At 39.6% G+C, this 27,947-nt stretch overlaps 1 protein-coding gene across 15 annotated transcripts in view; it reads right to left on the reverse strand.

Moving 5' to 3' along the window:
• KCNMA1 (potassium calcium-activated channel subfamily M alpha 1) overlaps positions 1-27,947 on the reverse strand; it is a 950,458-nt gene that overhangs the window by 129,047 nt on the left and 793,464 nt on the right. For 6 of the 15 annotated variants that reach the window (XM_038743612.1, XM_038743613.1, XM_038743611.1 and 3 more), the window contains one exon: positions 3,427-3,717. The exons of 8 other annotated variants lie outside the window; for them this stretch is intronic. In XM_038743612.1, coding sequence (XP_038599540.1) covers positions 3,427-3,717 — 291 coding nt within the window. Of the gene's footprint in view, positions 1-3,426; positions 3,718-27,209; positions 27,384-27,947 lie in introns of all 15 variants that reach the window. One more of the 15 variants, XM_038743625.1, reaches the window with a different exon arrangement.

Raw genomic sequence — 27,947 nt, forward strand, 5'->3', positions numbered from 1 at the left:
TTAAGAGAGATGTAACTTCATCTCCATTAGCACAAACCCCCATTCTAATAAGCATTGGTTAGGTATTAACTTTCATAGGGCCTTATTTAAAGATCAAGATGTGACAGTGAGCAGATTTGTACCAAATCAGGTACCAAAGGGAATCAGTTTCAAATTTCTGGTTTTCTCCACACTAGTTCTACAGTTCAGGCTAATGCTGTAATATGAAGAAGGAAAAGTGCATCCTTGGGATCCTATAGTTGGCTGTGAAGCAGACTAGGAAGAAATGCAACATAATCCTAGAGAGCATAGCTGATATCTTAAAGTTGAGAAGAAAAGCAATTAACAGTGAAGATGTTCAACATTTATCTCACATGAGGAGTATTGTATGGCTGGAAATACCTAAACATATTTTTCAGAAAAGAAAATCACATCTAAACATGCACTGTTAGATCAATTGAAGAGTTAGTGATGAATAACCTTCACAACAGTTCTCTGCTAATAAGGAGTTGTATTTAACATTTCACTTTCTCTTTGAGATAGCTTTTTGGGTTCTGCACTTTCCTCTAGGCCTTGTTCATTTCAGTAGTTTGAGAAAACTTCATTCTCTTTTGGAATTGTCCTAATATGCAAACCCAGTAGAAGGAAACAACAACATTGGGATGAGGGGAAAATAAAGATGCTGATATATTTATCATAAAGAAGGGGACTGTGGATCTAGCATACTACCTGATCCCATCTGAGTATCAGAACCTGCTGTACCTGATAATTCTGTCCCAGTAAACCTAGTCACATGATCTTCCAAAGAGGAACTAAAGTTCGTTGCAAAATTTCTCTTTTTTATCAAAAATGAATATCCAGTGCCAAATCCCAGAGAGATTAAATAGCACAAAAAAGTTGAAAGAAATAAAACTACACTGCATAAATTGTATTGAAAAAAATTACTTCAAGTTATTGGCAAGTAAGTAGCAGCTGTGAGCTTATTGAGACAATCTATCTGAGAAAAAGTTTATCATAATCAATAATTTCATTAAAAATATTGTGTGTTCTGTTATCAGTTCTGTAGGTTGAAAGATGCCCTTTAAAGAATCTAAACATATGCAAGGGTTCGTGCTAATTCAGTCCAGTTGTAGAAGTCCAAAATGGACTATATTAGCTGAGTGGACTGTTTAAAAAAGGTATTAAAAAAAAAAAAACCGAAACGAAATTTCTTCTGGTTAGAGTGACTTATGCTTTCTACTTTCAAGTGCTAAAGATAAGTCCAATTTGGATCTTTCATATTGCATAGTCCAATAGGCTTAGCTTTTTCCAAGCCTACCAGATGTTGCTATGGTATCGGCCAATTCTGGAATGTGTCTGAATTAGTGTAGGCCCAGAACAGCTGTCATCATCACTAGCATTTCTCTTTATGTCTACAGCTTGTTTCCCCTTTGCATTGTACACATAATAAATAATCTCCTTCTTTAGTTAAGTGCCTATCATCTTTTTACCTTGTCATTGTCTGTTTTCACCTACAACACTTTACAGCTCTATGGTTGCAAGTTAATACCTGCGACAAGAGTCTAGTGAGACGCCCCATTTTGTTCATAAAACTGCCTTACTTCAAGCCAGGGAGCCATTTATTTTCATCGCAACCTGAAAAGATCATCCATCATCATCAAATTGCATTTAAACTGGGATTTGTTCTCTTAAATGAAGCCTGCACTCCAAGGATGCGTCCTGTATTCACAATCTAGAAATGTAGATTTGATCCCCAAAGAGAAGAGGAAAAAGCATCACAGACTTAAATAGGTGGATGTTGCATAATGGACTCTGCTCCATATGGCTCCAATTCTATAAGATATAAAATGATATCTTATTAAATATCAGCCTCTTTAATGATTATTCTTTATGTGATCTTAATCAACTTAAAGAAAAAAGATCTCATAAGATTTTAGTAAAGCTATAAAATACCATTTTAATTTCATAGTTCCCAAGGGTGTCTGCACGAGATGAATAAAACTCAGATGGAGAGGCCTGAAAGTACACTTCAGGAAGACTCAACTATTCTGTTGTATTGTACTCTCTCAAAGCCCTTAGTACAGTGCTCTGTACATAGTAAGTGCTCAGTAAATACCACTGATTTATTTTAAATCTGTATTTAACCTACTGCTTTGGCTAATTAAAATATGCTCCCATCTCTAATTTTATCACTTGGAGTCAGATTAAAATTCAATCGTATTTTGCAAACCTGCTTTCCCAGTTTTCTTGATTGAACTACAAGCTCAGGGATCCAACATGGAATTTTTATAGGACCTGAATGCCATCAAACCTCTGAGTCCTCATAAAATTCAAGAGCTTGTTTTTGCACATCCCTAAATAAAATGCTAAATCCGCTCCTGTATCAACTCCGTGCTCACTTGCATAATAGGCACAGAATCTAACAGTTTTACAGTTTGGGAAGACTTGGTGCTAGAAAAATGTCAGGAAAATCTAATGAGGCTTCAGCTACTCTGGTTGACACTAGAGTTTAATGTAAGTTACAATGATGTTTTAACATGTTTGCTTATACTTGAGTAAAGAGGATTCATTATTTCAATGACATAACCTCCAGACAACGTCTGTGAATTGATTTAAGATGTGATGGTAATTCTAATGGCCTTAATGCAGAGTTGAACATCTGTAACAACATTTTACTTGACTTTTCATTGGCAACCTGCTTTTCAAGTAAAAGAAAGGCAATGTCTTCCAGAAATACTGACCAGAGCACCAATTTTTTTTTTAAAGGTCATCTTTTTACTAAATGTTGTGGTGACCTGTTTCGATTACTAACTGAGCCTTGTTGAGGGTATCATTTAAGGTTTCACCACTGCTAGATCATATACTCCTTGAAGGCAGGGAAGAGGTCCTATTAACTCTACTGTTCTCTTCCAAGAACGTAGTCCAGTGATTTATACACAGAAATTGTTCAGTGAATACCCTAACATGAAATAAACCAGCCAGCAAACTTAAACAATCCAGCAAAACCAAAATGTGAATTAGTGATGAACCACACATTCTGTTCCAATCCAGAGGCTAGTCTCTCCTCCTGTCCTTCCTGGAGTAGGGATGGTGGAGCCTTTGTGACCAAAGGACTGAGGGCAGGTTATGTGCCACTGCCTGGAATTAGAAATGCCTCAGAGCAAATACGACACAGAAGATGATAAAGACCAGCCACCCATTATGTGCCACTGCCTGGAATTAGAAATGCCTCAGAGCAAATATGACATAGAAGATGATAAAAAAAACAAGCCACCCATAAACATTAGTTGACTAGCTATCTCCATTAAGTTATTAATCACCACATCTGGAGAAACCAAGTCTGCAAACACTTTACAGGCCATTAGTAATGTCATTTTCACACTGAAACACTCAAAGTCATGCAAAACGCTTTGATTGCTTAGGAATCCAGCTAAAGGGGCTACCTACGGGTATCTTTGGCCTGCCCCGGATTTGGGGGATGAAACTGGTATTTTCCAGGCAAGCTGAATGCCTGTTCCAATCTACAGTAAGTAGATTTTCCTTGCTCAACAGAGCTCAGCAAGTTAAGGTGCAGCAGCGAGGGGTGGCTGGGCTGGAGCAGGCTCCCTTTACGATTATTAACAAGTGGGACTGGTTCCCGGAGTCCTTCACTGGGCTTGGTCACAAGCCGTGAATTAGAAGTTGTTCTCTTGAACTGAAATGTGCGTTTGGGGTAACGTGATCTAGCTTCATCCTTGACTGCCGAACGATAAGAAAAAAATGGAAATTAATCTTTTTATTGATTAAGAGGATTTCAAGTCAATTTTCAGAAAAGATGAAATCAAAGTTTTCCAATCAAGCCAGTTTACATTCCCACAGCTAGAGAGAGAGAGAGCAGATTTTCCCCAGCCTTGTTAGTTCTGCTAACAGTGTTTCTTTGGAGGAGGCAGTACTTGCTGAGTGATTGTTCAAAGACTTGACCTAAGTTAAGCAGAATAAAAACACCTCAGGTAATTCATTTCCCATCAGTGCCAACATTTTGATAAAGGTCTCCGGGTAGATTAGCTACAAAGAATGATTTCTTTCTCCAAATCTACTTAAAATGACTAAAGTAACAAGAATTTGTCATTTAAGTTATCAGCCAACCAGATTTTTAGTGGCTTATGCAACTGTACACCAACAACTCTAAGTATACCTATCACGCTTTTCCATGTTGTGTACAGAGGCACAAGTACCTGGAATTCATAGGATACATCGGTGATTAGGTATTGTGGGAGATAATGTTTTCAGTGGAGGAAAGGTGCATTATGGGGCTCTTCCAGACACATTATTGATAACCCTTTTCTTGTAAAAACAAAAGGACGAAGGAAAAATTAATAAGAAGGAAATAGAGCAGTATCATTTTCAATGATTTTCCTATCTGATTCTTGAGAAAATATCCTAAGTGGCTCAAAATTGGAATAGCTCAGCCTCTTTTTTATGGAGCCTAACTTATGCTTGTTTCTTTTACAGTTGAACACCAGGATGATGGGAAGAAATAGGCATCAAATGCACCCTGTAATTCAGCAAGAAAAATAAATCCAACTCTCCCAGATTTTGTGACTGACTGCCTGCTCCCTCATGATTTGTGTTACCTGAGGGTTATTCTGAGAAAAAGGATCACCATTATCCATTTCTATCTCAAACACGAGCAGTGGAGATATATTCACCAACCGATGAGATAGAAGGGATACTGAAGGGCCCCAAGTCCTGCCAACTGGTAGGCCCTCACCCTCTGCAACTAAATACTGCTTCCTATCCAGGTGCACTAAGGAACAAACATTAGATTCCAAGAAGGTATCCACAGGGCTTCGGTAAAACAATCCAATCGTAACAATTATCTCTGTGCATTGGAAGACAGATGGAGCATTAATGGAATCATTTAAAATACCTTTTGAAATAAATGCAATTGTCATCATTAATGGTATTTATTGAATGCTTACTGTACTAAGTGCTTGGGAGAGAACAGTAGGAAAGAGTTGGTAGACATGGCCCCTGCTCACAAAGAGCTCATTGTCTAGAGCAGACTGTAATTAGGACAAAGGAGAAGGAAGAAAGAGTCAACTACTGGCTAAGAAGTCTAATAGGAGTACCTAAAAAAACTAGTAGGCAAGGTCAAAAGATCAATTTGCACTATGAGAATCGTTGAATTCTCTGCAAGAAATGGAATGTATTTTAATAGAACCGGTCATACCTGATAGATTAGCTTTTCCAGATGAAATTTGAACATTATTAATAAGAATATCCACTGGATGTTTTTTCTGTAGGTTAGGAATACTGGGAACCTGCCTTTTCTTATGCACAGATCAGGAACCCCAAAATGAGACAAATAAGATCCCTCTTCTTCCTCACCAAAATTACCTCAAAGGATAAAAGAATGGATAACACTTCAGTGGTTGCAAAATACTTTTCTCCGGAGGTCTTTCACAACCAAAATTCAATTTCCTAAGATATTTCAGGTGCAGTCATTCATAGAAGAGGAAGGAGAGTTCAGATACCTTCCTTTTGATCTTTTAAAATCCTTTTTATCCATATCTTTTTATTGCAGTTGGACATTTTAAGTGGGAAAACATTTCTGTGGAAAGGAACAAAATTTGGGGGAAATGCAATCACATGATAAAGGCAAAACGTAATTGTAATTTGATGGAAATTATCACTCTGGTGGCAAGAAGGAGCAGACTATAAACCATGCTCCATGGAACAGGGCAGAGTCTCTATCACTTAGTAGATTTTGAACCAAGTTGCTCCCAACACTAAAGCACATTCAGTTGGGAAAATGTCCATTCTGCTGTATGAAACTAGCAATAGATTTTGTTGGAGTTAATAACCAGTTATTGTCCTAGTTCTAGTTATTAGATGGGAGACTTGGATTATATATGTTAGAGATCATTAACATACAGTTAAAAAATATATTTAGTGTGGAATGAACCAATTAGGAGAAAATTTATATATACATATTTCCTTGATCCATGAGGCCTTTTGTGCAGTGCTCTCTGCTGAAAGGCTGAATGCATACGTGAAAAATGTTCCAGAAGCAAAATACATTTGTAGAAATTGGTTTATGTTTCCAAATCCAGGGGCAATTGTGAAGAAAATGTAGAGTTAACAATCAATCTCTGGATCAGTGGTTCTCCTAACTTTACATTTAATTTAGTTGCGTCCACGTTGATTAACACCTCAACACTGAAACAAATCTATTAGCTAGTTCAGTTGCCTCTGGCTGTCATCTTTGGATTCTTTGGATTTCCTGAGACTGGGCCCCTTACTGTAACCTCAACTAATTTTCTTTATCATCAAGCAGAAAAACAATGTATTACTTTTAAAGAAAATCCTTAAGCTGGTGTCTGAGAGATCCGTCTTCCCGAGGACGGATGACTGTGAAACTCAAATCAAAGGGGAAACCTAAGAACCTGAAAGTAAATTCTTTATAATTCTCCTAATTGTTTTCCCTAAAATTTGAAACTGGCAAATAGACATACTTCACAGTACCTCCTCTTCTGGTTGGATTTTTCCCTCAGCAGACAGAAAAATCTGCTCCTCTTTAACCTCCACCAATAGTGAAGTTCCCTCATTCACTCATTCATTCATTTATTCAATCGTATTTATTGAGCGCTTACTGTGTGCAGAGCACTGTACTAAGCACTTGGAAAGTACAAGTTGGCAACATATAGAGATGGTCCCTACCCAACAACGGGCTCACAGTCAAAAGGGGGAGACAGACAACAAAACAAAACATGTGGACTCGTGTCAAATCATCAGAACGAATAGAATTAAAGCTAAATGCACATCATTAACAAAATAAATAGAATAGTAAATATGTACAAGTAAAATAGAGTAATAAATCTGTGCTAACATATATACAGGGGCTGTAGGGAGGGGAAGGAGGTAGGGTGGGGGGATGAAGAGCCCTCAGGCTGATTTTATGCCCCTGGGGCCTATATTGAATCATTTTCCCCTCATTTTGGGCTCTTTCTTCACCTTCCCTCTTCTTAATAAACTCCCAGTTCTCACCAAATGGAGCCGCACTTGTCTCCTAACTCTTCTGAAGTCTATTAGTATGATTCACAATTCAAACTCATCAGCTTCATGATGGGGTGGGTAGGAGGTAGAATCACTAAAGAAAGTTGGTTACAGATTTTGGATTTCTAGCTATTACTGGGGTCCTTGGGTCACTGAGGTTTTCGGTTGTCCACAGCAGTACGTAGGGCTTTCTTTTTCCTAACACAAGCTAGTTTAGGCTTTGCAATCCACCACTGTGGGAATTTGACTTCTACCAGAAGCAATTTCTCCATTCTGTTAATATTTGCCATGAGTCCACTCAATACCCAGAACAAGACAACAGATTAACCATTAGACTAGCTACGTTGAAAATATACAGCTTCAACCTTTCCCCAGGTAGCTCAGAGCGATGCAGGGATGATTATTTCAACCGTCAGCTGCCGCATAGATTTAAACCCCTGCACAATAACTCCTGGATTCATCTGCCCCTTGTCAAACTTGCAGAGCTTTAGTTACAGGATACGTGGTATGGCAGTTTCACTGTGGATCTAGAATAATCCAGACGGCTGCTGTCTCTTTGTTAACCGGAAACCAAACTGATGAGTTTGTAACGCATTTCTTATCAAAGGTAGCGTCAGCTAGGAAATGCAACCCATCAGTTGCCTGGACTCTTGCTTGCAACAGAATATGGCTTAATCAGAACATCTTTGTTATTTTGACCAAGAAATATATAATTCCTTATGCATCCCTTTAAAAATAATTTTATGCCTATGAATTATGTATTTATGAATTTATAATTATTACTTGATTTTTCTGCCCAAGTAATGAAATCACTGACTGAAGACTACAAGTCCTGTTAGATACAAGAATTTTAATTTTAGAAAACTGAGTGAGTGTCTGAAATGATCAAGCAAAGAAAGGATTGCAATCTTCTCTTACACATGCATTTAGAATAAGATGAGCTTCATTTTTTCTTGAAAGAATAATGAATATATTTTACATATATTTACATGCACGTTTTCTTTCTAGGGTATTTATGCAAGACTGTAGATACATAGAAACTCCCTTATACAGGCACGGAGCTTAAAAACAAAGATATTGTCTACAGATGAGTTAGTGCCACATATAGAAGATTTTTTAAAGATGGCACTGATAGAACATGCTTCTATTTGGAAAAGAATCAGGAATCCAGAAGTGAAGTCATTTAAATGACTGTGTCCAACCTGATGTGCTTGTATCCACATCAGCACTTAGTACAGTGCCTGGCACATATTAAGGGCTTAACAAATACCACAATTATTTTATTATTGTTATTACTAATATCAATAAATAATTGCAATTTTTCTACCAACGTTTAAAGTAACAATTGTCTGGAACTGAAAAAAGCTATTTCAGATAAATAAGAAAGGAAAGCTCCCTCATTAGAATGGCTTCTCTCCTTGCTGAAAGCTTTTTGCTCAGGAATGGCTGCAAATAAATGCTTTTATATCCCCTAGTCCACCATTCTTGTCTATATATTGAAATTTGAATCCAGATCAATCAATCAATCGTATTTATTGAGCGCTTACTATGTGCAGAGCACTGTACTAAGTGCTTGGGAAGTACAAATTGGCAACATATAGAGACAGTACCTACCCAACAGCGGGCTCACAGTCTAAAAGGGGGAGACAGAGTACAAAACCAAACATACTAGCAAAATAAAATAAATAGAATAGATATGTACAAGTAAAATAAATAAATAAATAAATAGAGTAATAAATATGTACAAACATATATACATATATACAGGTGCTGTGGGGAAGGGAAGGAGGTAAGATGGGGGAGATGGAGGGGGGACGAGGGGGAGAGGAAGGAAGGGGCTCAATCTGGGAAGGCCTCTTGGAGGAGGTGAGCTCTCAGCAGGGCCTTGATACAGATCCTTTCCTGTAGTTCCCATTATCTTCTCATTCTTTCTCACTCTCCCCAGACTCCTACTCTCATGGCTAAACTCATACGTGGACTCTGAACGTCTTTCTTGAACCTCTTCAATCAAAAGATGAAATTTCCTTCCTATCCCTCTACTAATCCATGTTCAGAATTCCTAAAATAGTTTAACCTATTAGGATAAACACATTGATCTTCAGTTCCAAAGGAATATACACAGTTACACATAAAATACAAGGCTGATTTTTCATATCTATGAAGAAGAGTATTTCTTTGCTGATTTACAGTAGTTAGGTCTCTGGGATCTTATTCTGACTTCTATTTTGGCTCTTCTTTGTAGTATTCATCTTACTTTTCTTGTCATCCTTGAAAGTTTCTTTTTCTCTCTGATAGATGACTTTTTCACCCTAGCTTTTTATCCAGACATTAGAAGTTGTTTTTTTTTTAAGCTGGCTATTAGAGGAAAGAGCAAAAGGATATACACTCATTAGTATCCATTTTTTGAAGCCATTTGCCATGAACATGGGGCCCTATGACTCAGGTCAAAAATTACTAATTGCCCAGGCTTATAAACAAAGGAAATATATAAGAGAGATTAAGCCTGGCCTCGCCATAATGGGCTAACCCATATAAAACAAATGAAGGTGGAAAAGATGAATAAAAAGAGAAAGCAATTGCAATTACCAAATTTACACTGGAGGTTAGAGAGGGGAGGTCTAAGAAGGGATTCTTTAGTAGATTCCATAAGAATGGAAAACCATATCCAGGGGACCCTATAAGTTTCCTGCCTCTAGGGGAATTGTGGAGCAACAAATTAATTCTGTGCTTTTTCAGCAGGAAACACATCAAAACTGTAGAAGGACATGGGAGTTCTCAGGTCCTAGAAATTATATGGGGGGGGGGGTGTGTGGGGTGTGTGTGTGTGTGTGTGTGTGTGTGTGTGTGTGTGTGTGTGTAGTGGGCAGGAGAAAGAATGGGTCTTCCTTTCTGCCCAGGCAATAGGAGGAGAGTTTCTTTTGTTAGGGAACCACTCCTAATGAGTTTTCAGCATTGACATCATTCTAATTTTGGGTGCCGACTCTGTTTGCATTATCTAAGAACAACTTCCCTCCCATCACTACTTTCCTTTTCCTTGCAAGATAAATTTCACTCTTTCCTCTTTCTGGCAGTCTTCCAAGGCCCCTTGCCCCATTCAATGAAATCTGTACTCTTGGGTTCTTTCAGTGCAGCAGAGCTAAAGGGCTGTGGAGCTATAAACATTTACCCAGTATTCTGGTCTGCTTCTTTAAATGCTTAGACTTGCTTCCTAGAATGGCAGTAAAACTTTCTCACAGTACCTCGATCTCATCTATCTCACCACAGAACTCTCGCCCATGTCCTGCCTCTGGCCTAGAACACCCTCTCTTTTCATATCTGACAGACAATTATTCTCCCCTCCTTCAAAGCCTTATTGAAGGCACATCTCCTCCAAGAGGCCTTCCCTAGGCCCTCTTTTCCTTTTCTTCCACTCCTTCCTGAATCTCTCTGACTTGCTCTCTTTAATCATCCCCCTTCCCAGCACCACAGCACTTATGTACACATCCCTAATTTATTTATTTATATTAATGCCTGTCTACCCCTCTAGACTGTAAGCTCATTGTCGGCAGGGAATGGGTCTGTTTTACTGTTATACTCTTCTAAGCTCTAGTACAGTGCTCTGCACACAGCAAGCACTCAGTAAATACAATTGATTGATTGAGGGTAGTGGGTAGTGTTAGATTGTGTTCTCTCCCACCACTCATAAGCATATTTGGAGTTCTACATTTTCTGCTTCTCTTGAGGCTGGGAAAGACAAAGAAGGAAGCCACTGCATTTAAAGAAGTTTGCAAGCTCCATTGTCCTCATTCTACTCAGACCATCTCCTCAGTGCCATGCCATGGAAACAAATGTAGTATACATGCATCCAAGTCCTGGGGGGAGGGAGGGAGAGGGAGAGAAGAGAGAGAGAGAGAGAGAAGAGAGAGAGAGAAGAGAGAGAGAGACAGAGAGAGACAGAGAGAGAGAAGAGGAAAAGAGAGAGAGAGAGAGAGAGAGAAAGAGACAGAGAGAGAGACAGAGAGAGAGAGAGAGAGAGAGAGAGAGAGAGAGAGAGAGAGAAGTGTACATAGCAATTATTCCAGTCCTTTAGAGCTCTTATTTCTATTCTACCTGGAGCATTTGACAGGAAAATAAATTTATTTAATGCTTGAGAAAGGGATCCTGTGAAATCTGTATGGTCCGTTCCTCACAACAGAGCTCTATAAATCTAACCTTGACTCCAGCTGAAATTATTTCCGTTCTTCAACTATTCTAGGTAGCTATTGAGTCTATCCTACATTAGACACAGGATTCAGAAGAGTGGTTTTTTGGCTTCATTTTCCAGTGCAAACTACACTAAATAACACTGATTAACACTATTATCAATACAACTTATATTCTAGTCTTCAAGAATGACATTTCCCCACAACTTGTTAAATTTGTGTTTTGTTTATTCCCACCTAAATAGAAATTAAGCCTATAGATTAATGTTACATAAGAAATATGAAGAGTATTACCTAATTTGGTGGGGAGGCATAAGGTAGCTTATTTGGGAAGGAGTTTTGAAAATATTTCACTGAATTTCATTACCAGTATAACTATCCTTTTAATATTATTTTTTAAACAATTCTCCAGTTAAATATTGAATTTCTCCCCCTTTTTGAAATGGAAATTGAACGAAACATCTTGAATTCCACTGTAGTTTTCCCCCTGCATAAAAGTTGTTAATTCACTATTCTTTTTCTTCTCCTTCACAAGTGTACACCATTATACTCAGTTACCCGAGTAAAAGAATGGTCAAATTAATACATTTCAAATGGACAGTCGTGCCTCTCTAACTGCCTTTGAGAAAGAGAAATACTAAAGACGGAAGTTACCTCAAAGACCAGGCCTGTCCGCTCTACCATGAATTTAAACCCAGGTTCTCACTGCAACATTCTTTGTTTCAACTGGCCACTAAACCATTTTCTAACAAAGGAATGTTATGCATAGCTTCTGTATGTATAATGTCACAGCACATTATACCTGAACAAAAAATACCTCTTTTTAAGCCTACATGGACTTTTGGGAGATAAATCAGCTTTGGATAAAAGTGAAACCTCTGTTCATTATTGCAACACAGAGAAAATAAATATATTTTATCTGAATAAGTAGCATACACCTTTTCACACGGACTGTACATTCGGATTATGTAGATAATCATTTAGAAGGTATACATATTTCTAATGCCAAATCAGGCAAGTTCACATAAGTATATTTTATCAGGAAAGGTATGATAGTATGTAAGTTATTTCTTAACAAAATGGAAAGAATATCTCAAACCACAGAACAAAAAAAAAAAAAAAAGGAGAGATTTACTTCAAACTATCATCCATCTCTGTGAGATAATTTTATTTCTGGAGGAACACCACCATCTGCTGTTCACAGTGTATTTGAACACTTTAATGGCTTTTCTCCCATCTCTCAGACCAAATATACAAACACACACACACACACACACACACACAGAATTTCTCAGATGCTGTCATCCATGGTGATTTTTGACCAGTCACCATATTTTTAACACACTGGTTGCAGTTTAATAATCCTAGATTACCTGAGCCATTGGTTGCATAAAACTAATTTGACAAACTGATTTTAATATGTAAAGTACTATCAGCCATTCATTAAGCATCCAAGTAAAACTAAAGAAGTTGGCTCTTTTGTACATACAGAACGCTATCAAATACTGCAACTTGATTTCTTACAGAAACATTTTTACATGAAGTTGTATGTTATTGAGAAAACAGCTAAATACATCACTAATTTCACAGACAAAGAAACTTCCTTCACTGGAGATCTAGCTATCATATTTACTGGGTACTTACTATCTGCAGCATACAGTACTAAGCGCTTGGGAGAACAAAATAATAATAATAATAATGGCATTTGTTAAGCACTTACTATGTGCAAAGCACTGTTCTAAGCGCTGGGGGGGGGATACAAGGCCATCAGGTTGTCCCACGTGGGGCTCACAGTCAATCCCCATTTTCCAGATGAGGTAACTGAGGCTCAGAGAAGTTAAGTGACTTGCCCAAGGTCACACAGCAGACATGTGGCGGAGCCAGGATTCGAACCCATGACCTCTGACTCCAAAGCCCGGGCTCTTCCCACTGAGCCACGCTGCTTCTCTATAAATGTAACAGAATTGGTAATAATAATAATAATAATGGCATTTATTAAGCGCTTACTATGTACAAAGCACTGTTCTAAGCGCTGAAGTACTGTTCTAAGTAAACACATTCCCTATCCATAAGAACTTTACAGTCTTGGAAAGAGCTATTTCGCAGCCTCCTAAATTCGTGAAACTTTTTCTTAATTAAAAATAGTTCCTTAAACTAAAGTACTCTTTAGTAAATTCACAAATATAACAAACATTCAAGTTATAAATAAGATTACTTCTCTAATATTATACTTGAAAAAATGACCATAGAGAAATTATAGAATGTATTTCACTGCTATAGAGCGCAGGGTAGCGCCTCCTGTCATTTTTAGGTAAATGACTGCAAAATATTGGCGGCCAAGGAGCACAATAAAAAGAAGAAATGGATATGTGACGGCCAACTCTGATTATATCTGCAAAGGAAAGTGTGAAATAAATTAATACTAAAACATTCGATGTATATTTTGTAGTTTCACTGCAATTGATGGTTATGAGCGAGCAAACCCTGGCAATTTCTAAAGAGTAGAAATGAAGTGTAGGCTAGGAAATCTAGTTGTGATAACTAATGACTGCACTATTTACAAGCTGTGATTTGATCTCTAGCAGAAAAAAGTGCACTGAAGGATAAATATATGCAATGGGAATCATTATTTGTCACATGAAAGAAATAAAAACAAAGTGGGATCCTGCAAATGAAAAATGACTGCTTCTCTGTTATCCTGATTGGATCTCAAACAAAAATACTATGCTGATAACATTCAAGGGGATAGAAAAGGTAACACCAGGTGACTTAAGATTGTTCTATGAAAGGTAGATCCCATTTCACACGCATCTGATTGAAAGTTCTCTATAGTTTCTAAAAGTTTCTGAGATTAAATCTATAATGAAAAACAACAGTTTAAACAGTATCAACATGGGTTGGGGTTATAAGTATTTTTCAAGAGCAGGAACGGGGAATCATCTTCCTTGGAGAACTTTACGAACAAGATAGGCACTCTTTTGCCTAGACTAGCTTTGAACAAGTCTTGCCTGGAACCAGGGGACTGGATTCGATGACTTTTGGAGGTCTCTGTTTCCCAGTATTGTGTGGTCTGGATCTTAGAGGTTTTTTCTCCTTTATGGTATTTGATAAGCACTACTGTGTGCAAGGCACTGTACTAAGCACTGAGATAAATACAAGCTTAACAAGTTGGATGCAGTCCCTGCCTTACATGGGGATCACAGTCTTAATCCCCATTTTACAGAAGGGGTAACTGAGGTATAGAGAAGTGAAGTGACTTGTCCAAAGTCACACAGCAGACAAGTGGCCTAGGACCTAACCAGACTGGCTGAAAGTTTATATTATAATAAGGGTATTTGTTAAGCACTTAGTGTGTGCCAAGCACTGTTCTAAGTGCTGGGGTAGATACAAGGTAATCAGGTTGTTCCACATGGAGCTCACAGCCTTAATCTCCGTTTTACAGATGAGGTAACTGAGGCACAGAGAAGTTAAGTGACTAGCCCAAAGTCTCACAGCTGATTGGTGGCAGAGACGGGATTAGAACCCATGACCTCTGACTCCCAAGGCCGTGCTCTTTCCACTGAGCCACCACTTAGAGGTGGAAGATAGTTTCCAATTGTGTTGGAGGAAGACTTTATTTGTGGTGGGCAGGAATGTTATTTATTCATTCAATCGTATTTATTGAGCACTTACCATGTGCATAGCACTGTACTAAGCGCTTGGAAAGTACAATTTGCAACAAATAGAGACAATCCTTACCCAATAATGGGCCACAGTCTAGTGGTGGTATCATACCCAAGCTGCAAGGGCTGTCTTTTAGTATAACACTTCAATAACAAATCAGTACACGAAGACAAGCTGGTAACAGCAGGAAAGGCAGAAGGGCAGCAGGGAAATCAGGACAGGGTTTATGGACTGTCAAGACACTGAGCTGGGGGCTTAAACTGCCTAGATGGAGAAAATGTCAGGGCCTGTTCGTGCAGTGAAGATTAGGCCCAGGCAGCATTTGTAGGGTTGGTTGTGTTTGCTTGGGGGGGATGATGGGGAGGGCAGGGAGCAGGGGGAAGGAGGGGAGGGAGAGTTTACATGATTAAAGATGCAGAAACCTGGATTCATAGGAGAGGGGATAAATTAAAATCAGCTGGAAAAAGAGGAAAGAAGCTTGCTAAAGCCAGAAGTGCATTAGTGGGGTTCTGAGGGTATAACAGAGTCTCCAAAAGGAGTGCACAATCCTCCCTCTCCATAGCCCTCCTCTAAAATCCCTGTGCTTCAAAAAGTCTGAGGTGGTAGAAAGAAGAATCTATTAATATCCTCTAACCCAGTATCAAGTTCTAACACCAAGGGTGATAGCAAATTCAAAGGGAGAAATACTGCTGGTCACTTCTGAAGGTGCAGTGTGGCCAGAGATTTAGCTAGGTGGGAACAGTGACAGCTACTAAGTGAGTTGGGCAGCTCTTAAGAAACTAATATGAGAAACTATTATGTTGCTCTGGGGAATTTGTTCAGCTCTGAGAAACAAGGAGGAAGACAATCAAAGTGGTTTTTAATCATCTCCTGGGGTATATAAAATTTCCTGTGTATTGTATATAACTTAGAACATAGTCCTGGACACTGCTCAGGAAAACCTAATTTTTCCCTGGGTGGTATTTTGGTAGATTAAACTAGTTGGGAATGGTCAATTTCCACAGTGGTTTCACATTTAAACAACAGCAGGAGGGACTAGGTACGACATAAAGAAGGACTTCTCAGTGAGGGTTAAACAGGCTATGGTTACCAAGAGAAGTTGAGCAATCTTCATGCTTGGAGGCTAAGGAGGAAACTAATCTAACGAGGACTGTTTAGATGCAGCCTTTCCTGGAGCGAGAGAGAGGAAGGGCCAGTGGGTGGGTATGTGTTGGGGGTGGGGGGAATATATTTGAATCCTCAAGAAAATAACTAGCCCATTTCTCTGTTTTGAGCTCCATTTCAGAGATGGAATGGCTGAAGCATTCATTCATTCAATTGCATTTATTGAGCGCTTACTGTGTGCAGAACACTGTACTAAGCACTTGGAAAGTATAAACTGAGGTGAAGAAAGACTGAGACAACATTTGCCCAGGGGAAAAAAAATCATGCAACCAGGCAACCATGACCTAGGAGTTATTGGCTAAAGTACAGCGCTTACTACAGTGTTCTGCACACAGTAAGCGCTCAATAAATACGATTGAATGAATAAAGGACATCGTGGGTGACCAGTGGAAAAAAAGACTATTCCTCAGAAGAATAGACCATAGCAGGTCTTTCAGGAGCTACCAGAAGATGAACTATGCAGCCTTTAAGACTGCAAGGAACTCCTTCCCAGGAAGATTTCCTTACTCTTCAGTAACAATGAACACAAATTTGATCCATGAGGGATTATGAGGGTGGCATTAAACTTAACAGATCCTGGTCATTCAATTCCGTCCAGATCCCTCCTAGTACTTACATAGCATCTGCATCCATAAACCCATCAAAGAACACTGGGAGAATCAGGCATCTAAACACACACATATACTATGTGCATTCAAAGTAATTGTATGTTGCGTGCCCTGTTGTTACTTGTGTTTTATGTTTAATTGTGCATTTATCTAGTAACCCCATTAGAATATCAGCTGATCAAGGACTTCATCCTGGTCTTGCTTTACCTCGGTACTCACCAATCCTAATTTTAATTATACTTTCTATCACTTGATATCGCTCATCACACACTACGAAACTATCATTTTTATTGGCATTGGTAATAGTGCCATTCCACTAGTCCCAATTAAATGTCTACTTTCGTTTATGATTATTGGTTTTCAGAATAACTCCATTGAAGCACATGGAATGTATTAATGACAGCATCATGAGCCTGAGTCACCCCCAACTAATATTTATTGGACATCCTCTAAGTGCAGGCATTAACATCCTGAACTAGCTGCCTGTCTTCACAAGGCAAGAATATCTGTCCAAATGTAGACCTCATCCAACCTTTCTTGAATTGAAGTGACAACCAGAAAATGGCACTGGCATATAGCCATGATACTTGGTATAGAGGATAGCCACTCTTCGTGTATACAAAGTGGGTGGGTCTTTTCAGTTACCAAATAATGAACAATTCCTAGCATGCTGCCAATCTCCACTCTTCCACTTTACGTCAGTGCTTTTTTCCAACTTTCTCCTGATGGAGAGTATATTTCACACCTTTTCCCATGAGTGCCACTTTGCCCTTTCCTAGATTAAACTTAAGTGCTATCCACATCAACATTGTTAATATTAACATTTTATTGTTGTGGTGATCCCTTTACTGTTTCTCCCATCTTCCCATTTAATAGCTCTAGTATCACCACGTTTTAGAGCACCATACCAGACATCCTCTAAATTGGACGCACCACCATTTATGAGGCCACTTCTAATTCCACAACCTGACTTTCAAGTATTCCACAAGAATAATCAGAACCAATTTCCTTTGCTCATGTATACATATCCTTATACTCTATTGTTCCCCACTTATAATATAGTTTATTGTCTGTCTTCCCTACGAGACTGTAACTTCCTTGAGGGCAGGGACAAGGGGGTTGCCACTAACTCTATTATATTCTGCATAGAGTAAGCACTCATTAAATACATTTGATTGATTGAAATAAAATTTCACCTGTAAAAAGTCCATAAGGCCCTTTACTCAGTGTTTTGCAAATATTCATTCATAATGTGTGCTATTGTATATACAAATATGCATGCATGATCCATAACTCTGAAAGATGTTCCACTGGCACTTCTTTCAGATGATCTCAGAATAACCATTTTGCCTTCTGCATTCTCTTTTGTCAGTAAAACCTCTTTATGCTAAGTATTGGTACCAATTAAAATTTGTCTCTACTGAATCCCAGAATCATCCTTGATTGGGTCAAGTCTTTCATTCCAGTTGCCATTTTTCTGCCTCTTCCAAAGCATTTCTATGTTGCCTGTCCCATTGAGGGGATTAAATGGAAACATTAAATTACAATTTTCCCCTAGGTCTACCACCAGGAGAGGAAAGGGGAGGAACCACTCTGCTGGAGAGATTTCAGGCCAGTTGGACTGGGATGATGAGAGTTTAGAGAAGAAAAGTATGTTTGAGACAGGGTAACATTTGAAGGATCTAAATCAAATTCATAAGGGAGGTTTTACAGAGACTGGAATGGGCAGGAATACTTCAGCATTTTTACTGATTACTGGGAACCTTCATTATGTCTGAGCCATCAACATTGGAAGCCATCAATCTTCTGAAGATCAGGAAATGTTTAATTAGTCCTACCTTCCCTGAAGGGCAGTTGGTCTTAAGGGAATGTCTTTGCTGGTTGTCAATGACCTAAAAATATTTTTCAGTGGTTGAGTCTGTTCTACCTGTTGGAGTCGGAGAGTGACCCTAAAAATTGAGAAGACCTAAACTTTAACTAGACTATTGCTGCAACATAACCATTCTCACTCTGAGATGCTGTCTTTCATACTGTGCAAAAGCTTCCATTCATAGGTAATGGAGAATTAACAGGATTATTCCACAGGGTGCCACTGGACAATGACCACCACTTATCTCCACTCTAGCTTACAAGCACACAAAATGCCAGTGAAATGGAGACAGACTCACACAAAGCAACCAAATCTTGTGGATGGAAAAGAGATAAGGAAACAAAAATTATATGATGATACTCACAAATGCCACATGATTTCTAGGTTTTCGTGTGATGATACTTCTCAGGAAATGTGTTTTGCATTTCAACTGGAGTAGAAAAAGTGGTTTAAGACTGCTCTGGATTTAAACTAAATTGGACATGGACAGTTTTTCCACAGCTCTAAGGAGATACACAATCCCCTCGTGATAGGTAGAAGGGATGAGTCTCTTTTCTAAATTCAGGAACTCAAGGACTTAAAAATGTAATTCCCATTAGCTACCACATGGCCAGAGTCTGAGCTCTGCTATTAGGCTCACCTTTGAGTCCTCTACACTGGGCATTTGCATAATTCTTCAAATGTTTGCTAATTGTAACTGTTTTCAGAAGAGATTAGAAACTAGCTCCATTCTGCACCCTCATGGGAACTTAAATATCTGTGCGAGTGTGTGTGTGTGTGTGTGTATACACCCACACACAAACATATATGTAAGGTCCTATTGGATAAAGAGAGACGGGGAGGGAAATTCTGGGAGAGAGGGCATTAACAGCCTCGGGGATAGTGACCATTCTTTGGCTGGGAGCCAGACAAGGAGTTCTTTGTGAAATTCCCAACACAATGAAGTGAAAATGTGATTTAAGTTTTCATGATTAGCTATGCGTCACAACGGGCTGTTAGGTCTGTTTAGGAATATGTACAGTTAGAATTCTGCTCTCTTTAAGGCCAACAAAGTTGGAAAAATTTTTAACACACCATTTGTATTTTTGAACCTTTCCTCATTTCTGGTTGTGATTACAATAAGCATAAATGTTCTGATACTACTTTAGACAATCGCCCACAATTTTCATCATATTAATTATGCTTAGTTTATATTTAGATGGTGGAAACATTTGCAGGAAAATGAAGATGTAGACTTAAAGAGGGGAGCACTTTTCCATTGGACCTCTTTAGGGCTATATCTCCTTTTTACCCTATCCATAAAGATGCCCTGTTTACTTTTTTTCAACAATATTTTCAATAGAAGACACACTAAGTCACAAATCATCATTCTGTGCTAAGATCACACGCGACTGGGTCAAATGGAAGTCAGAATTCTCTGGGTCAATCCCACTGTTTTTGCTACGAATCTCCTGGCAATATCTTAAATCTATGAAGCTAAATTACCAGTGTCTCTGCTCATATTGGTAAAGTATCACATTGAAATAATCTGTACCATATGAAGAGGGAGACTATGGGATTATTAAGAACAGGGGAACTAGGGATCAGCTGCTAATTTCAGTCTGGATGTAATCGGATGCCAGGGCCAGATAATCCTTGGGCCTGTGAGCCAGGTGAGGGTTTCTAGAAGAGCTTTACACCATTATTCGTCTGATACTAATTTGAGACCGTGTCCAAACACATTACAAGAAATTAGCTGCAGATCTGAGATGGCGATCAACACGGGGGTCTTTCCTAAGCAGGGTCCCGGGGACATCCCCGCCTAAATGTGCTGCTCGCTCCCACAGCTGTTTCTAAAAGCTTCTTCCCAGAGGCACATTTAGAACTAAATTAAATGCAACTTTGACTTAATTAACGTTTTAAATGATAATGAATACAACGTAGGTTCATAAGAGGCATTTATATTGTGTTGTAAAATTGATAAAAATTTAATAACTCTTTGTTAATAAGTTATGTCTCTCCAGACCCATAAAGCCTAAGGCAGTGAAAACTCCAGTCTGGGGTCTAATCTCAGCTCCCAGTACAGGTGGAACAGGGAAGCGGGAGACTGACTTGACATTTGCTCTAAGCTTGCTGCAGATCAGGCCTCTGCTTGTTCATCACTACTTTATTTCATATAGTAAAGGTCAGAATTTGGGCTCAGGGCAGAGCTGTGACAGAAATACTCAGAGGAAAGGCAAGTTGGTCCTGACATCTGTCGCTTGAGATCGTGGAGGAAGAGCACGGATGGAGAGCTAACTGGCTAGCATCTGTCCTACACCAAGGAGGTAACAAGAAGAATCTGCTGCCTGGTGGTAAGGAACTGTCAGGATGAGTCTTGTGACAACCAGCAACATCCAGGAACTGCAAATGCAAACATAATTTCCATGTCACCCTGAATGAGGCAGGCTGTTTAACCTCCTCTTTGGGATCCAGGCAGCATCTTTGGGACTCCAACCTCTCATCAAAGCAAGTCACTCACCAATCACTTCCTCCTGTCTCTGGAAAGAAACACTACTGAGAGCCACATGCCTGAAGGCCCCAAAGAAACAGCGTGGCTTAGTGGAAAGAGCACGGGCTTAGGAGTCAGAAGTTGTGGGTCCTAATCCCGGCTCCGCCACTTGTCAGCTGTGTGACTTTGGGCAAGTCACTTCACTTCTTGGTGCCTCAGTTACCTCATCTGTAAAACGGGGATTGAGACTCTGTGCCCCATGTGGGGCAACCTGATTACCCTGTATCTACCCCAGTGCTTAGAACAGTGTACAGCACATAGTAAGCGCTTAACAAATACCATCATCATTATTATTATTAATATCCTGCCTTTCTTCATCCTCTGACCCTAAAACCATTTTCAATGAGACTGCTGCTAAATTTAGCAACATCTACGTCTTGGCTAAGAGTACTCCACCTTCACTTTTCTTCCCTCTAAACTAAAAACTTATTACGGGCAGGGAACATGTCTCCTAATTCTGTTATATTGTACTTTTCCAAGTGCTTAGTACAACGCTCTGCACATAGGAAGATCTCAATAATAATAATAATAATAATAATGGCATTTATTAAGCGCTTACTATGTGCAAAGCACTGTTCTAAGCACTGGGGAGGTTACAAGGTGATCAGGTTGTCCCACAGGGGGCTCACAGTCTTAATCCCCATTTTACAGATAAGGGAACTGAGGCCCAGAGAATACCACTGATTGATTGATTGGTGTAGAGGATAGAACACAGGCCTAAGAGTCAGAAGGTCATGGGTTCTAATCTTGGCTCCAGCACTTGCCTGATGTATGACTGTGGGCAAGTCACATTACTTCTCTGTGCCTCAGTTACCTCATCTGTAAAGTGGGGATTGAGATTGTGTGCCCCACATGGGTCAGGGACTGTGTCCAACCCAATTTGCTTGTATCCATCCCAATGCTTATTATAGTGCCTCGCACATAATGAGCACTTAGCAGATGCCATTATTATTATTACTATTATTATTATTGTTATTATTTCAATCATCACCTAGAAGGCAAGTGACTTTCTGACCTACACACTTATACATTTTGTCACACCAACACACCTGGAAAGATGCCTGCATCATTTTTTTTTTTATATTCAGGTAAGTTGAGTGCCCCAATATGTTTCCTCCCTCTCAGTATTTTTGTAGTCCACCAGGAATAGATGCAGACATATTCATTTTTACTGCTTTGCACAGAAATGACATTTAGTCATATCCTCCATTTTTCCAGAAAACAAACAACTGAAATCATTTAGAATCAGAAACAGGAGGAGAGGCAGAATTAGTGTGCTGCTGGACAGAAAGGTAGCCCATTGTTGGGTAAGGACCATCTTTATATGTGGCCTATTTGTACTTCCTAAGGGCATAGTACAGTGCTCTGCACACAGTAAGTGCTCAATATATACGATTGAATGAATGGAGAATGGCAAGGATTTGCCTTTTTTGTTCTATCACAGATTTGGAGGAGGTGGAGAATGGATCTTTCGATACAGTACAGCCTGAGGTGGGCTTTACATGCTTAATAATGATGATGACATTTGTTAAGCACTTACTATGTGCCAAGCACTGTTCTAAGCGCTGGGGGGGGATACAAGGTAATCAGGTTGTCCCACATGAGGCTCACAGCCTTATCCCCATTTCACAGATGAGGTAACTCAGGCACAGAGAAGTTAAGTGACTTGTCCAAAGTCACACAGCTGACAAGTGGCGGAGCCGGGATTAGAACCCATGACCTCTGACTCCCAAGCCCGGGCTCATTCCACTGAGCCACGCTACGTCTCTTACTTGCTTGTCAATAGTGCCTATGTGAGTGTTTGAGCCTATCTGACTGTGTTCACATGCAAGGAAAAGTGAAAGCGATGAGGCCAAGTAACAAAAATGCCCTCCTGGAATGTGATGAATTAAATGGATTAGGGCTTGCTTTAAGAATGGAACCTGGGATCCTGGAATCTGTGGTTCTCCCACAATAGTCCATAAGATGATTGATAACAATTAGGGCTGGTTTATGCTTGAGTGTAGTTTAATTCACTAAATTTCACTTCAGTTGGCTTTGCGGCACTGTCAGCAAAGGTGTGTCTTGGCAGACTAAGTTTCCAATGTCACTGTCTCCTTGGTCATTGCTCTGCTGAGTTGGCCTACTTCAAAATGAAATTAGTTAGTTTGGTGATTTTAGCGTTGTTGACAGTCTGTTAGTACCCAGAATATCAGCTACCAAAAATCTGATAATAGGGAAGTTGCTTCTGTTTATTATTTGATAGGATTTTAGATCATGTTAAGTTGATAGACTTTATACTCTGCCTTTAATGTTATCACACTGGACTTATCCCCTTTACTGAACTTTTTCAAACATCGCTGACAGGAAATCCAATGCCAGAAACAAAAGTAATGTGCACTTTCAAATTAGCTACACCACTTTGCAAAAGGATGTATGCAATCATCTAAGCCTAATCGCTGGTAAAGAGAAACCCTGGCATGAGTTATACTTGTATTCTAACAACGACATTTTCAGGTCTGAAGATCGGCTTTTCTTCTTCCAAATGAATCATTTGTTTACTTGGCAATGCTGGATGTGTGTGACAAACACCACGTGACTTGTCTCAGCAGGTCTGAATCATTATGGCTATTATTGCATCACTATACAATCACTTTAATTGCTCCTTTCTATTAGACTTAATGAAAAGCCATCAAGTAAGACTGAGGTAATACTAACACACTCAAACCCAGAAAGGTTGGGCCATTTTACACAACTGAGTTGGAAAAAAATGGAGCTGATTATTCCTGCAGGGCTTTTAAAATTAAATAAACGTTGATAGGTCACTGTACATAGAAATTACAGTTAACTGTAAAAAGGCTTGGGCCACAGATGTAAATGACACATCCATCTTTTCGGAGAACTCTCCATCCTGCCAAGGAATGGAAAAAAGTAGATCGTGTTCAATCAAAAGGTTATTCTAACCTACTCTTACCTATTGTACTTGATAAAATGTACAATTCTGTACTATCCATAAATTCATTCATAAGGAAATCTGTAGAAGACACACGGTTAGCATCCTCAAAAAGGAAATTGGTGTACAGTATTTCCACAAAGATGTATCTAAACAAGGGCAAATTTCTGTAAGAATCAAACTTTCATGAATATTTGTAATTTTAATGTTTCTTTACTCCTCTCTGAAGCATCCTCTTCCCCAGTTCAAAAAGGCTCACATAATGGTCTGTGTTTCTATTTACCTCGAAAATGAAAAGCCCGATCCTTTTAAAGAAAAAGAAAGGAAAAAAATGCATTAAACTATCTTAGAAGCACACTAGTCCAACTGGGAAACTGCAACCAAAGCAAGCCCCTTAATAGTATAATGACCTTTAATGAGTGTCTTGGGAAACAATACAGTCGTAGCATAAAAGACAAAGGGCAAAACCCATCACGGCTGCATTGACACTAATTCAAGATGATTTTCAGAACAACTAAAGAATGTAAGAGAGGTAATCTGATCCACCCATCTGACCTCACTTTGATTCAAGGGCCCTTCTCCTGCCATTTCTAATTGTCAAACACTCTACATTTCACATATGCTCATATTTAATGAAAAGCCCACTCTCACCACCATTCTTTGAGTTAACTAGCTCTGTCAAGATGGGCATCATCCAGCCCCCACTGCATTGCTAGGGAAACACGATGATTTCTATTGAAGCTCTGCCAGTAGAATCTGCATGGATATATATATTTTTTTTAATTGGAAAAGAAAGGCTCATGTGGGTTGGGAAAGGGGCTTGAATTGGTATTGATTTTTCCTACTTATTATTAACGGTCAAAGGTGAGTGGTCTCACACAGGGAAGAATGAAACCTGTTTTCATTTGATGGAGTGATGATGGAGGGAGGCCAGTCAAACCGAGGATTCAAAAAATCCTCCAGGCTGTCAGTACCAGTTACACCTTGAAGTGGAATGCCCTGAGAATCAGCGTGGCCTAGTAGATAGAGTACTTGGCTCTGCCACTTGTCTCCAGTGTGATTTTGGTCAAGTTAATTGACTGCTCTGAACCTCAGTTACCTCATCTGTGAAATGGGGCTAAGACTAGAAAGCCCCATGTGGGGCATGGACTCTGTCCAACCTGCTTAGCTTGTATCTATACCAGGGCTCAGTACAGGGTCTGGCACACAATAAGCGCTTAACAAATAGATTAAAAAAAGAAAAAAAGAACAGAAGACCAAAAATCCCCTCAGGTCACCATGTTGTACTATTGGTAACAATACTATTAGAACTAGGATGCTTTGGAGTGAATGTCCAATACAATCCAAAACACTTTCCCCATTTCCCCTTCCCTGCACCACTAAGACAGTACCACAACTGGTTCAATTAAGGTCAGCCCTTAGTAGTAGGTATAGTAGTACGTATAGATGGGGAGCTTTCATTCGCTGCCCTTTCCCAGTATATAGTACCCCGCTTTAGGATTTAGGTTGCCATCCAAACCACTACCCTGCTCATTCAAGCTCTCATCCTATCCCGTCTGGACTACTGCATCAGCCTTCTCTCTGATCTCCCCTCCTCGTGTCTCTCTCCACTTCAATCCATACTTCATGCTGCTGCCCGGATTATCTTTGTCCAGAAACGCTCTGGGCATATTACTCCCCTCCTCAAAAACCTCCAATGGCTACCAATCAATCTGCGCATCAGGCAGAAACTCCTCACACTGGGCTTCAAGGCTGTCCATCACCTCGCCCCCTCCTACCTCACCTCCCTTCTCTCCTTCTACTGCCCAGCCCGCACCCTCCACTCCTCCACCGCTAATCTCCTCACTGTACCTCGTTCTCGCCTGTCCCGCCATCGACTCCCGGCCCACATCATCCCCCGGGCCTGGAATGCCCTGCCTCTGCCCATCCACCAAGCTAGCTCTCTTCCTCCCTTCAAGGCCCTACTGAGAACTCACCTCCTCCAGGAGGCCTTCCCAGACTGAGCCCCTTCCTTCCTCTCCTCCTCGTCCCCCTCTCCATCCCCCCATCTTACCTCCTTCCCTTCCCCACAGCACCTGTATATATGTATATATGGTTGTACATATTTATTACTCTATTTATTTATTTATTCATTTATTTTACTTGTACATTTCTATCCTATTTATTTTATTTTGTTGGTATGTTTGGTTTTGTTCTCTGTCTCCCCCTTTTAGACTGTGAGCCCACTGTTGGGTAGGGACTGTCTCTATGTGTTGCCAATTTGTACTTCCCAAGCGCTTAGTACAGTGCTCTGCACATAGTAAGCGCTCAATAAATATGATTGATTGATTGATTGATTGATCTTGAGAGATGTTTTTCATTGCTACAGGGTTCAACATCAATAATTTGATGCAAATAGAGTCTTATTAAAATGCTAGTGTACATTGCAAAAATGCAAAAAATTTAGCTACCTAGTGGAAAAGCCTATGGAGGAGTTAGGCCGATATGCATGGCCCATACTTAGTAAGTTGTTGAGTTTGAAGCAAAGCCTAGGCATGGACCTTTCTGATAACTGAGAGGTTCCTGAAAAATTGAAGTGTTAGAGCCTAGTCTTTCCAAGGTGGTAAATGCACTACCCTCCTACCTGACCCTGGTTGACAAGGAGTAGGACAGCTCTTCCATCAGTAGAATGAAGGAATATTAAAGAGCTAAAAATCACACAAGGGAAAAAATGACCAGGTCAAATAGAGCCCCAGTTCTAAGCAGCATCCGTTATTGGAAATTCCCTTCAATCCCAGAGCTAGCAAATTTCTTCCTGCCACATTCGTGCCAGCACCATTCCTGGTCATTAAGTTGGAAATGCACAGATTTCAGCCCAGAATATTTCCATCCTCCACCACTGGTAAAGCATTAACTCTACTGTTCGATTGCAGAACAGTGCTTGGCACATAGTAAGTGCTTAACAAATGCCATCATTACTATTTATAAGTATGAAATTAAACAGACATCACCAAACCGTACTATTAATACCCTGCATACTACCGCAAAAACACGCTGGTTCAGAAGCACACAGAGCCAAATAAGGAGTCACAAAAATTTGCAAGGAGACATCCACGAAATATAGAATACAGAACCAAATAAGACACTACTACTTTAGGAAAAGCATCAGCCCGACCGACTCAAGGAACCACGGGTACGACACAAGACGGGATGAGATCACAGACATCACAGACATGGAACAGCATGTGTCAGTGTTAAAACTTACAGGCACGTAAACTGGTGGAGCAATCATTAACAGAGACAGAAGAAAGTGGGAAGGCTCTCTCAAGGGTGTCCATGTTACTATGCACACTGCCTGACATGCAAGAGCAGTCACGCTCAGAACGTCCGCAATCAAAACAACATGCCAGTTTCATTCTCTTGTAGATGGACATCTTGGCTATAACCATGTTTTGGATGGGAGGAGAGGAAGAGCGGCAGGTTAATGGCAAGGTTATATACAACAAGGCAGCTGGAAGGTAATTTAAGGGATTTAATACAGGCCTTAGTTAATGTTAACAGTCTTGACCCAGGAAAAAACAAAACAAAACAAAAAAATGCAGTGTGATTATTGATAACAGTTTGGCTGAACATCAAAAAGCAGGGGAAAAGATAAATTGCCTCTACACTCCTCAAGGCTTCTTTTTGTGAGGTAAAGCGGGTGATCACAAGCAAAGGGAATTGCTGACTACAATTAGGTTTCGGATGAAACGAAGCACAAATTAAAGACAGAAAATCTGAGCAACATTTCTTTTCCCCTTGGAGTGATTACTACAGAAGGTAAAATATGTACCCAGGCCAATGGATTAAAATTGTTCATCCAGTATAAGACATGATTGTTACAAAATGCAAAAGTTCTCCTTTATATCACCATTTCCACTTCCATCCATTCCTTAGTGTTAAACTGTGCCTGAGTTTTTTTTTTAATTGTCAAATTAGATGCAATACAATTACATGTTAATAT

The sequence above is a fragment of the Tachyglossus aculeatus genome, chromosome 3, assembly GCF_015852505.1.
Source record: "Tachyglossus aculeatus isolate mTacAcu1 chromosome 3, mTacAcu1.pri, whole genome shotgun sequence".
Taxonomy (NCBI): domain Eukaryota; kingdom Metazoa; phylum Chordata; class Mammalia; order Monotremata; family Tachyglossidae; genus Tachyglossus; species Tachyglossus aculeatus.